This window comes from Triticum dicoccoides, chromosome 2A, assembly GCF_002162155.2.
Source record: "Triticum dicoccoides isolate Atlit2015 ecotype Zavitan chromosome 2A, WEW_v2.0, whole genome shotgun sequence".
Lineage (NCBI taxonomy): Eukaryota > Viridiplantae > Streptophyta > Magnoliopsida > Poales > Poaceae > Triticum > Triticum dicoccoides.
In genome coordinates, this window is record NC_041382.1 from 214588693 (window position 1) to 214602160 (window position 13468).

Sequence of the window (13468 nt, forward strand, 5' to 3'; positions counted from 1 at the left end):
ATATTTCCAACAGTCTCCCACTTGCACTAGAGTCAATAATCTAGTTCACATCGCCATGTGATTAACACTCACAGGTCACATCGCCATGTGACTAATACCCAAGAGTTTACTAGAGTCAGTAGTCTAGTTCACATCACTATGTGATTAACACTCAATGAGTTTTATGTTTGATCATGTTGCTTGTGAGAGAGGTTTTAGTCAACGGGTCTGAACCTTTCAGATCCGTGTGTGCTTTACAAATCTCTATGTCATCTCCTAGATGCAGCTACCACGCTCTATTTGGAGCTATTCCAAACAACTGTTCTACTTGGAGCTATTCTAAATTATTGCTCCATTATATGTATCCGGTCTCTCTACTCAGAGCTATCCGAATAGGTGTCAAGCTTGCATCGTCGTAACCTTAACGACGAACTCTTTTACCACCTCCATAATCGAGAAAATTCCTTAGTCCACTAGTTACCCAGGATAACTTTGACCGCTGTCCTATGATCCATTCATGGATCACTCTTGTACCCCTTGACTGACTCATGGCAAGGCACACTTCAGGTGCGGTACACAGCATAGCATACTGAAGAGCCTACGTCTTAAGCATAGGGGACGACCTTCGTCCTTTCTCTCTATTCTACCGTGGTCGAGCTTTAAGTCTTAACTTCGTACCTTACAACTCAGGCAAGAACTCCTTCTTTGACTGGTCCATCTTGAACACCTTCAAGATCATGTCAAGGTATGTGCTCATTTGAAAGTATTATTAAGCATTTTGATCTATCCTTATAGATCTTGATGCTCAATGTTCAAGTAGCTTAATCCAGGCTTTCCATTGAAAAACACTTTCAAAATAACCCTATATGCTTTCTTAGAAATTCTACATCGTCTCTGATCATCAATATGTCAACAACATATACTCATCAGAAATTCTATAGTGCTCCCACTCACTTCTTTGGAAATACAAGTTTCTTATAAACTTTGTACAAACCCAAAATCTTTGATCATCATCAAAGCATACATTCCAACTCCGAGATGCTCACTCCAGTCCTTAGAAGGATCGCTGGAGCTTTGCATACTTATTAGCATCTTTCGGGATTGACAAAACCTTCCGGTTGTATCACATACAACCTTTCCTCATTAAAATCGTCGAGGAAACAATGTTTTGACATCCTATCTGCAAGATTTCATAAATAATGCAGTAATCGCTAATATAATTCCAACAGACTCTTAGCATCGCTACGAGTGAGAAAATCTCATCGTAGTCAACTCCTTGAACTTGTCGGAAAACATCTTGACGACAAGTCGAGCTTTCTTAATGGTGACATTTACCATCATTGTCCGTCTTCCTTTTGAAATCCATCTGTACTCTTAGCCTTACGACCATCGAGCCGTTCTGCCAAAGTCTACACTTTGTTTTCATACATGGATCCTCTCTCGGATTTCATGGCTTCTAACCATTTGTCGGAATTTGGGCCCACCATTGCTTCTCCATAGCTCGTAGGTTCATTGTTGTCTAGCAACATGACCTTCAAGACAGGATTACGTACCACTCTGAAGTAGTACGCATCCTTGTCATCCCACGAGGTTTGGTAGTGACTTGATCCGAAGTTTCATGATCAATATCATAAGCTTCCACTTCAATTGGTGTAGGTGCCACAGGAACAACTTCCTGTGCCCTGCCACACACTAGTTGAAGAGACGGTTCAATAACCTCATCAAGTTTCCACCATCCTCCCACTCAATTCTTTCGAGAGAAACTTTTCCTCGAGAAAGGACCCGATTCAAGAAACAATCCATATTGCTTTCGGATCTGAATTAGGAGGTATACCCAACTGTTTTGGGTTTCCTATGAAGATGCATTTTATCCGCTTTGGGTTCGAGCTTATCAACCTGAAACTTTTTCATATAAGCGTCGCAGCCCCAAACTTTTAAGAAACGACAACTTAGGTTTCTCTAAACCATAATTCATACGGTGTCATCTCAACGGAATTACGTGGTGCCCTATTTAAAGTGAATGTGGTTGTCTCTAATGCCTAACCCATGAACGATAGTGGTAATTCGATAAGAGACATCATGCTACGCACCATATCCAATAGGGTGCAACTATGATGTTCGAACACACCATCACACTATGGTGTTCCAGGCGGTATTAATTGCGGAACAATTTCCACAATGTCTTAATTGTGTGCCAAAACTCGTAACTCAGATATTCATCTCTATGATCATATCATAGACATTTTATCCTCTTGTCACAATGATCTTCTACTTCACTCTGAAATTATTTGAACCATTCAATAATTCAGACATGTGTTTCATCAAGTAAATATTCTCAACATCTACTCGAATCATCTGTGAAGTAAGAACATAACGATATTCACTGCATGCCTCAGCACTCATTGGACTGCACACATCAAAATGTGTTACTTCCAACAAGTTGCTATCTTGTTCCATCTTACTGAAACCGAGGCTTTTCAGTCATCTTGCCCATGTGGTATGATTTGCATATCTCAAGTGATTCAAAATCAAGTGAGTTCAAACGGTCCATTTGCATGGAGTTTCTTCATGCATATATACCAATAGACATGGTTCGCATGTCTCAAACTTTTCAAAAATGAGTGAGTCCAAAGATCCATCAACATGGAGCTTCTTCGTGCGTTTTATACCATTATGACTTACATGGCAGTGCCACAAGTAAGTGGTACTATCATTACTATCTTATATCTTTTGGCATGAAAATGTGTATCCCTACGATCAAGATTCAATAAACCATTCCTTTAGGTGCAAGAGCACTTATTCAGGTTTAATACTAATCTTGATGGTAGAGGGAGCGTGCGATGTTAGATCACATCAAACTTGGAAACACTTCCAACACATATCGTCAGCTCACCTTTAGCCAGTCTCCGTTTTATTCCGTAGCTTTTATTTCGAGTTACTAACACTTAGCAACCGAACCGGTATCCAATACCCTGGTGCTACTAGGAGTACTAGTAAAGTACACATTAACATAATGTATATCCAATATACTTCTATCGACCTTGCCAGCCTTCTCATCTACCAAGTATCTAGGGTAATGCTGCTCCAGTGGTTGTTTCCCTTATTACAGAAGCACTTAGTCTCGGGTTTGGGTTCAACCTTGGGTTTCTTCACTAGAGCAGCAGCTGAATTGCCGTTTCATGAAGTATCCCTTTGTTCCCTTGCCCTTCTTGAAACTAGTGGTTTCACCAACCATCAACAATTGATGCTCCTTCTTGATTTCTACTTTCGCGGTGTCAAACATCATGAATATTTCAAGGATCATCATATCTATCCCTGATATGTTATAGTTAATCACGAAGCTCTAGCAGCTTGGTGGCAATGACTTTGGGGAAACATCACTATCTCATCTGGAGGATCAACTCCCACTTGATTCAAGTGATTGTTGTGCTCAGACAATCTGAGCAGAAGCTCAACGATTGAGCTTTTCTCCCTTAGTTTGCAGGCTAAGAAAATCGTCGGAGGTCTTATACCTCTTGACGTGGGCACGAGCCTGAAATCCCAATTTCAGCCCTCGAAACATCTCATATGTTCCACGACGTTTCGAAAACGTCTTTGGTGCCTCTACTTAAACCATTTAACTGAACTATCACGTAGTTATCAAAACGTGTATGTTCGATGTTCGAAACATCCACAAACGACGTTTGGGGTTCAGCACACTGAGCAGTGCATTAAGGACATAAGCTTTCTACTGTTCGCATAATTGCTACTATCAACTTTCAACTATATTTTCTCTAGGAACATATCTAAATAGTAGAACTAAAGCGCGAGCTACGACATAATTTGCAAAAGGTCTTTTGACTATGTTCAAGATAATTAAGTTCATCTTATGAACTCCCACTTAGATAGACATCCCTCTGGTCATATAAGTGATCACATGATCCGAGTCAACTAGGCCGTGTCCGATCATCACGTGAGACGGACTAGTCATCATCGGTGAACATCTTAATGTTGATCGTATCTACTATACGACTCATGCTCGACCTTTCGGTCTCCGTGTTCCGAGGCCATGTCTGCACATGCTAGGCTCGTCAAGTTAACCCTAAGTGTTTTCGCTGTGTAAAACTGTCTTACACCCGTTGTATGTGAACGTAAGAATCCATCACACCCGATCATCACGTGGTGCTTAGAAGCGACGAACTGTAGCAACGGTGCACAGTTAGGGGAGAACACTTCTTGAAATTGTTGTAAGGGATCATCTTATTTACTACCGTCGTTCTAAGCAAACAAGATGCATAATCATGATAAACATCACATGCAATCAAATAGAGTAGTGACATGATATGGCCAATATCATATAGCTCCTTTGATCTTCATCTTCGGGGCTCCATGATCATCTTGTCACCGGCACGACACCATGATCTCCATCATCATGATCTCCATCATCGTGTCTTCATGAAGTTGTCACGCCAACGACTACTTCTACTTCTATGACTAACGCGTTTAGCAATAAAGTAAAGTAGTTTACATGGCGTTCTTCAATGACACACAGGTCATACAAAAAATAAAGACAACTCCTATGGCTCCTGCCGGTTGTCATACTCATCGACATGCAAGTCGTGAATCCTATTACAAGAACATGATCAATCTCATACATCACATATATCATTCATCACATCCTTTTGGCCATATCACATCACATAGCATACCCTGCAAAAACAAGTTAGACGTCCTCTAATTGTTGTTGCATGTTTTACGTGGCTGCTATGGGTTTCTAGCAAGAACGTTTCTTACCTACGCAAGACCACAACGTGATATGCCAATTGCTATTTACCCTTCATAAGGACCCTTTTCATCGAATCCGTTCCGACTAAAGTGGGAGAGACTGGCACCCGCTAGCCACCTTATGCACCAAGTGCATGTCAATCGGTGGAACCTGTCTCACGTAAGAGTACGTGTAAGGTCGGTCCGGGCCGCTTCATCCCACAATACCGTCGAAACAAGATTGGACTAGTAACGGTAAGCATATTGAACAACATCAACGCCCACAACTACTTTGTGTTCTACTCGTGCAAAGAATCTACTCAATAGACCTAGCTCATGATGCCACTGTTGGGGAACGTAGCAGAAATTCAAAAATTTTCCTACGTAACACCAAGATCTATCTATGGAGAGACCAGCAACGAGTAGAAAGGGGAGTGCATCTACATACCCTTGTAGATCGCTAAGCGGAAGCGTTCAAGTGAACGGGGTTGATGGAGTCGTACTCGTCGTGATTCAGATCACCGATGATCAAGTGTCGAACGGACGGCACCTCCGCGTTCAACACACGTACAGCCCGGTGACGTCTCCCACGCCTTGATCCAGCAAGGAGAGAGGGAGAGGTTGAGGAAGACTCCATCCAACAGCAGCACAACGGCGTGGTGGTGGTGGAGGAGCGTGGCAATCCTGCAGGGCTTCGCCAAGCACCTACGGGAGAGGAGGAGGTGTCACGGGAGGGAGGGAGGCGCCAAGGGCTCAGGTGTGGATGCCCTCCCTCCCCTCCACTATATATAGGGGCAGGGGAGAAGGGGGAGGCGCAGCCTTGCCCCCTACTCCAAGAAAGGGGTGCGGCCAAGAGGGGGGGAGGAGTCCATCCTCCCCAAGGCACCTCGGAGGTGCCTTCCCCCTCGAGGACTCTTCCCTCTAGGGTTCCCTAGGCGCATGGGCCTCTTGGGGCTGGTGCCCTTGGCCCATGTAGGCCAAGGCGCACCCCCTACAGCCCATGTGGCCCCCCGGGGCAGGTGGCCCCACCCGGTGGGCCCCCGGGACCCTTCCGGTGGTCCCGGTACAATACCGATGATCCCGAAACTTGTCCCGATGGCCGAAACAGGACTTCCTATATATAAATCTTTACCTCCGGACCATTCCGGAACTCCTCGTGACGTCCGGGATCTCATCCGGGACTCCGAACAACATTCGGTAACCACATACAAGCTTCCTTTATAACCCTAGCGTCATCGAACCTTAAGTGTGTAGACCCTACGGGTTCGGGAGACATGCAGACATGACCGAGACGTTCTCCAGTCAATAACCAACAGCGGGATCTGGATACCCATGTTGGCTCCCACATGTTCCACGATGATCTCATCGGATGAACCACGATGTCAAGGACTTAATCAATCCCGTATACAATTCCCTTTGTCTAGCGGTATTTTACTTGCCCGAGATTCGATCGTCGGTATACCGATACCTTGTTCAATCTCGTTACCGGCAAGTCACTTTACTCGTTCCGTAACACATCATCCCGTGATCAACTCCTTGGTCACATTGCGCATATGATGATGTCCTACCGAGTGGGCCCAGAGATACCTCTCCGTTTACACGGAGTGACAAATCCCAGTCTCGATCCGCATAAAACAATAGATACTTTCGGAGATACCCGTAGTGCACCTTTATAGTCACCCAGTTACGTTGTGACGTTTGATACACCCAAAGCACTCCTACGGTATCCAGGAGTTACACGATCTCATGGTCAAAGGAAGAGATACTTGACATTTGCAAAGCTCTAGCAAATGAACTACACGATCTTTGTGCTATGCTTAGGATTGGGTCTTGTCCATCACATCATTCTCCTAATGATGTGATCCCGTTATCAACGACATCCAATGTCCATAGCCAGGAAACCATGACTATCTGTTGATCACAACGAGCTAGTCAACTAGAGGCTCACTAGGGACATATTGTGGTCTATGTATTCACACGTGTATTACGATTTCCGGATAATACAGTTATAGCATGAATAAAAGACAATTATCATGAACAAGGAAATATAATAATAATACTTTTATTATTGCCTCTAGGGCATATTTCCAACAATAATATCCCATTTAGCGAGTCTGTATTTTCGCTTAAGTTCATCACTCTACCAGAAGAAGCGGGAACGATAGAAGTCCGGCCTTTTCCGAACTCCAACTGGTACCTCGAAAAAGGACAAGAGAAACATGGGCATACTCGTGAGAACCGAATTAATGAGAATTAATCGGCCTCCGTATGACATTAGCTTGCCCTTCCAGCAGCTCAGTTTCTTCTCAAATCGATCCTCAATGCACTTCCATTCTCTATTTGTCAGCTTACGATGGTGAATTGGTATACCCAAATACGTGAAAAGTAAAGCCCCCAATTCGCACCCGAACAATTGTTTGTAAGCAACTTGTTCCCCATTAGCTCTTCCAAAACAGAACAATTCGCTTTTATGAAAGTTAATCTTTAACCCGGTCAATTGTTCGAATAAGCATAACACCAGCTTCATGTTTCTCACTTTTGCCAAGTCATGCTCCATGAAGATGATAGTATCATCGGCGTACTGTAAGATAGACACACCTCCATCAACTAGATGAGGAACCAGGCCACCTACCTGACCAGCATCCTTACCCCTTCCTATTAGAATCCTCAACATGTCGACTACTATGTTAAACAGAATAGGGGACATCGGATCTCCTTGTCTCAGGCCCTTATGTGTCTGGAAGTAATGACCTATGTCGTCATTCACTTTAATTCCAACACTCCCTTTTTGCGTGAAAGATTCTACCTGGTGTCTCCAGGCCTGATCAAAACCTTTCAAACGCAATGCCTGTTGAAAAAATGGCCATTTGACTTTATCGTACGCTTTTTCAAAATCCACTTTGAAAACAACCCCGTCTAGTTTTTTCGTGTGAATTTCATGGAGCGTTTCATGAAGGACCACAACTCCTTCTAGGATATTTCTGTCTGACATGAAAGCAGTTTGGGACGGCTGCACCAAAGAGTGCGCAATCTGCGTGAGTCTATTAGTCCCAACCTTGGTAAATTTTTTAAAACTTACGTTAAGAAGATAGATCGGCCTGAACTGCTTAATTCTCACTGCCTCTGTTTTCTTAGGAAGCAAAGTTATCGTTCCAAAATTCAGATGAAACAACTGAAGCTGTCCGGAGAATAAATCATGGAACATTAGTATCAAATCCCCTTTAATAATATGCCAGCACTTTTTATAAAACTCCTTTATTGTTCTTCATCTGTGAAATAGGTTCAAATACCTTTTTCTCCGAAAATGGGGCGGTCAAAATATCATTCTCATCCGCAGCAAGTTGAGGAACATCCTCAACCCTCGACTCATCCAAGGATACGAAATTATCCTCCGGAGGCCCAAACAGCTGCTTGTAGTAATTGGTTATGTATAATTTTAGGTTTTCCTGTTCTAAAATCGTTCCCTTGTCTTGCTCAAGCTGAAAGATTCTTTTCTTTCTGTGCTTGTCATTGGCGATCATATGAAAGAATTGAGTGTTAGCGTCCCCTTGGACAACTTTGTGAACTTTAGCTCGCAATGCCCACTTCAATTTCGCCTCTCGCAGGAGTTCTTTCAATCTCATCTCCGCGTCTACTTTAGCATGTAGCTCCGTGGTCTCTAGAATTGTGGACTCGGCTTTTAAATCTAGGAACTGAATAAGTGTAAGGAGCCTCTCCTTTTCCACCTTATAAATCCCACTAAGATGCTTAGCCCACCCACGGAAGAAACTTCTTAAATGCCTTATCTTATTCTGCCATCTTTCAGGTCGTCACTGAATTGGATAAGTCAATTGCTATTGAAACGCTTATGTATGTCAACTCAAACAAGCCTTCCATCAATATAAGAGTCTCCATTTTGTGGCAAGATTTGTTTGTAATCAGGACAACGAAGTTCTTAGAGCTCTAAGCAACTGTTTCTTGGTTCCACCTTATAGATTTAAAAATTGTCACATGCCAAACCATACGTATCACTGTAACTAAGTACATAAATAAATGATTAAAGCACCCTCAACTAAGTAGTAGGAGTACATCAGAAAGGCTCACTCAAGTATATCAATTATTAAGTGGATAAAGCATGTTTTGCAAATTGCAACATGCGTCCCACAAAGGGATTTTTTTTCTACTTAGCCCAAGGCTTTAGAACTGAAAGCACGATAATCACCGCGATGATGAGAAGCATGATAATTGCGATCATCATGCACTTCCTTGACTTCTTCTGCAGGCTCTTGGCGCTGCGCAACGCTTCGGTCCCAGTTTGCACGTGGTTTACAGCATTCTGAACCTGGGAGTTGAAACGCAGCAGCAAGCATGAACATCTAATAACTTTACAGAATTCTCAGTAGGATCGGCAAAACAGAAAGCAAAAGGAAAAGATGTAATAGACCTGGCTCTCTATGTTATCCAATATCTCTCCTTGTGCATCGACAAGCGCTGCCATGTCTGCAAAAATCTGAATCCACAATGTTAGATGCCATTGGTAAACTATGAACAAGAACATGTGAAATCGCTGGAGGTTTGGATGAAGTCTTGATTTTGGACCAACGATCTAACATTGTTAATTATAAGTGAAGACAGTACATCAGACCGAAGAAACCGAAACAAAAATTCTTTTTCGAAGAAACCGATAAAGAACATTGGTAAAGTATGACCAAGAATATGTGAAAACAATAGAGGTTCGGTTGATATCTTGATTACTATTTTTTGCAAAAAATAAAAGATCGAAGAAACCGAAACAAAAACGACAAACAAAGAACATTGACAAACTCTAAAATTACAACAAAGCTCTCTGAAGTTTTGATATTTGACCAAGAGCTAAACGGAAAGGCGCAGTCTGCCAAAAATTACCTGTTGCAATTCTAGAAGCTTTTTTTCAATATCCACCACTACATCATGCCGTTCCTGAATTTCTTCAACCGTGGCCATAATCTTTTCGCCGATGGCAATTTATAAAAAATGAATCAAGAATCATCAGACTCGACAACATGAGGTTAGCAACACAAGTTGTTGGGGGACAGAATAAACCACAATCAACCTGCCCTCGGCCGATTCCTTGAATAGCCTTCTCAAAGATCTGCTCGCTGCTTCCGGTCTCAATGAGGTTATCAATCACCTAGTCATGTTTTCATGACACATTGAATTCAGAAAGACAGATGCATTTTTCATTTTCCATGTACAAAATGTAATATGACTAGCATCCTCACCTCATCAGAAGGCTTTGTTCCAGTGACTGCGGTTCCAACATTTAGGTTTATCAAAAAACGGTAGCAAGACGATTTAAACTGAAATTATAGATCAACACGAGCATAATGCATTAAGAATAAAGCTCTCCTGACCTGTGAAGAACCTTCTCTCAACGACTTCTCGATACTCTTGCTGGATAGTTTGCCTCAAATTCTGTAAAAATGTGGATTAATATAGTGCATTCTCCTTGTTTGTTTCGGCGCAGAAGATGGGCAGTGAGTTAGATAACCAAACCTGGAAATCGTTCATTCTTTCTTTAAGCCTCTTCTTCAGTGCACTGCAATCATCAAAAGCTAGCAAAGTATCACCGTTTTTGTTGGTGGAAAAAGCACTACATTAAACTTTTCCCTGACAGCCTAAAATGATTTTGGACTAGCTCATTTTATTTTATTTTTGAAACAAGAGGACTAGCTCATTATTAAACTGGTATAGGTCCGCCGTCCCGGAAAGAACTGGAATGTAGCCAGCTTATTATGTCACATATTGTTTTCTGCGGTCATTGGAGGGTCAGTATTTTTAGAGATTAACTATATGGTTTTGCTGTCTAACAAGTTGTCCTAGCACCAAGCAATTATTTATATGCACTAACCTGCTGTCGATGATTAAATTTACTCAAGAAAGGGACGGATATCTTACATGGTCATCGACATCCTCGATCGATCTACACTTGTGCCCTTCCCACAACCTGGCTTCTTCCTGTTAGCAAGATTCTGGAAACAGAAAAGGTGAGTGAAACCTGAACATTCTCTTAGTCAGGTGAATTCAGGTGCTGCTGAACTAGAAAGGTTAATGCCAGTCAGTACATTTCTGTCCATTTGCTCTAGCTTCACTTTTATGCTTCGTGCGATCTTCCCCACTTCATCGATGTCTTTCTCCATGCGTCCCTTGATTGCTGGAAGATGCATCATTTAAACGCTCCGCATATATCTTACCACATTACCACTCAGAAATGCAATCAGTACATATATACAAGTAAAGGATGGAGTTCAAACCTTTCATTGCAGAGGCCTTAGTGGCTGATTTTGACTCCTCGTTGGCTTCCTGCAGGTGGAAAGAAAGAATTAATTTTCCTTGTCAATAGTACAAGTTAGAGACTAAGGTGATGGCAAGATGTAACTAAATATTGTTTTAAAAAGGAAAAGAGCTCATGTCTGAAACGTCTGAAACAAAATTTACCTGAAGTTTCTGAACTATATTAGACATCTTGTCCAGCAGCATCTCGATCTCTTTGACCTATATCACGACAGCTTACTTTAAGAATGTAGGACGATGATTTTCTACAGTTAATAGCACTTACACAAATTGTCCTCTCGCTGCACAACTGAGGTTGCCATCAAAATACATCGAAACTTTGATGCTCATGGACTAGATAACGTACCTCTTTGAAGAAGTCTTCGAGTCCATAATCTGATTTGTCCTTGGAGTTCTGGCGCCCCATCTCGATGTCCCTCTCCTTTGGGGGCTTCGCGTCCATTTCAAAAGAATCCTACGATCCAGTTGATCGAAAGCATCAACAATCATACAGTAATTGCAAGTTCCACCCATTTACTGAAGGTTCCAACCAATAGGATTTGGACGTATGACCGATTACTTTTCACGTTTGACTTATCTGGAAATCAATCAGGGTTATGCAGCACGTCTAATTATTGATCTATGATGACACTAGTAGAAACCAAACGAACTTTCTTTGTTCGAAAAGGAGGATGAAACCCGGGGCCTAAGAAGAAACGAACTGTAAAGCAGTTGGCGGCACGAACTGTATCTACATTCGTTGAATTACGGCCGCTGACAGAGAGAAAACGAAGAAGCAGCGCAAGTAATAAGGAAGAAGAAAAGGAACCGCGTCATCTTGGACAGAGATTATCTTGTAAATTGTAAAGAACATTACCGTCAAAAGGTTGTTCATCTTGGCTTCCTGTGTGGAGAGAGAGAGAGGGAGAGAGGGAGAGAGGCGAAGGAAGATGAGATGAAGAAATGATGAGGTGACGGTGACTTTGGAAAGATCGTCCTGGTGTGGTGTGGAACGCCGGCCAACGATGGAACCAAATAACTATACCAGACAACTGGGTTTAGTAAAAATTAACAGCGACGTTAATTCGTTTCTTTGCTTGCCGTCTAGGGGGGACAGCGATTGCGTGCGTCTCCGTGGAAAGTGGAAACAGCCACGGTGACTGTTTTTCTTTTCTTTCTGAGATATAAACCTGCTGACTGTTGTGCTGCAACCGGCAACTCCGCTGTGCGGTCTCCTTACTGTCGCGGTTTACTCCCACGTTAACGCTCAATGCGACCACCGCATAATGCAGCAAAAAAAAAAAAAAAACCCAAAATCACTAGTTAAGAGTTATCGTCACTTGCGTAACTAAAAGTCTTTTTTTTTGTATATTCATTTATTCAAAATATTTTATCTCTTCAATTGTGCGTTAGAATTTTGAACTATTTTCACCATTGGATTACTCATGTCGAGATCTTCGATCTCATATTAATAGGTTTCGACAAACTTTTTTTCATAAAAAATATCAAAATAGGCTGGAGCCGAGAGCACGCTTTTTTTCCTTTTTCTTTTCAAGAACCATAACTGTGCTTCTCGTAGAAGCACATGATTTTTTTTTCCTTTTTCGAGAAGTATAGTTATGCCTCTCCCGAAAGCAAATATGTGCTTCTTGCGAAAGCACAATTTTTCATTCTAACAAACACAGGTATGCTACTCGCAGAAATGAATATGTGCCTCCTTGAGAAGCAACATGTGCTTCTTTTGGAAGCACATTTGTTTTTCAAGAAGCACAACTGTACTTTTTGCAGAAGCACACCTGTGTCTCTACGAGAAGTAGAGTGTTTCCTGTGAAAGCATAGATTTTTTTCCCTTTATGTTAAGCATAATCGTGCTTCTCTTGAAAGAAAATATGTGCCTTTACGAGAAGCAAATCCGTATTTCTCATGGAAATACATTCTTTTTCTCTCGCAAAAGCAAATTTGCCTCTCATGAAAGCACATTTTTTTTTCGAGAGGCACATCTGTACTTCTCCCGGAAGCCAACTTGTGCCTACACGAGAAGCAAATTCATGCTTCTCAGGGGAGCACAAATTCTCACATTAGCTAATTTGTGCCTCTACAAGAAGCAAATGTGTGTTTCTCGTGAAAGCATACTTTTTTTCACAGAAATAAAATTTCATGATTTTTTCCTCCAAAATGTATGAAAAACCGTGCCAAACCGATTTTTTTTAAATAACACCAAGAAACAATCTAAAACCTGAAAACTCATACAGAAAAATAAAGGAAACAAAATTCCGAGGGAGGGGCAGCACGCGACATGTGGCGGCAACTGAACGCACCATTTGTCTTGCTCTAAGGGCACAAAAAATGAGCCCTGGAGGTCCGGAATACCCTGCAATGGTATCATTTGAAGCCAGGAGAAAGTGGTTCCACTTGGCAGGCCCAGTAAAGGTAACCTCGGGAAAAAAAAAATCAT

The 13468-nt window shown here is 42.1% G+C and overlaps 1 protein-coding gene across 1 annotated transcript; it reads right to left on the reverse strand.

Moving 5' to 3' along the window:
* Nucleotides 1-8665: 8665 nt before the first annotated feature.
* LOC119359299 (syntaxin-132-like) lies at nt 8666-12001 on the reverse strand. The gene is made up of 13 exons (XM_037625564.1): nt 11891-12001; nt 11381-11488; nt 11179-11235; nt 10995-11043; nt 10806-10894; nt 10639-10712; nt 10237-10279; nt 10095-10155; nt 9963-9988; nt 9794-9871; nt 9607-9687; nt 9146-9211; nt 8666-9043 (listed from the first exon to the last, which is right to left on the reverse strand). Exons 1-13 carry the CDS (start codon nt 11906-11908, stop codon nt 8882-8884), a joined length of 912 nt encoding a protein of 303 aa, XP_037481461.1. The 5' UTR covers nt 11909-12001; the 3' UTR covers nt 8666-8881.
* Between the last annotated feature and the right edge of the window lie 1467 nt (nt 12002-13468).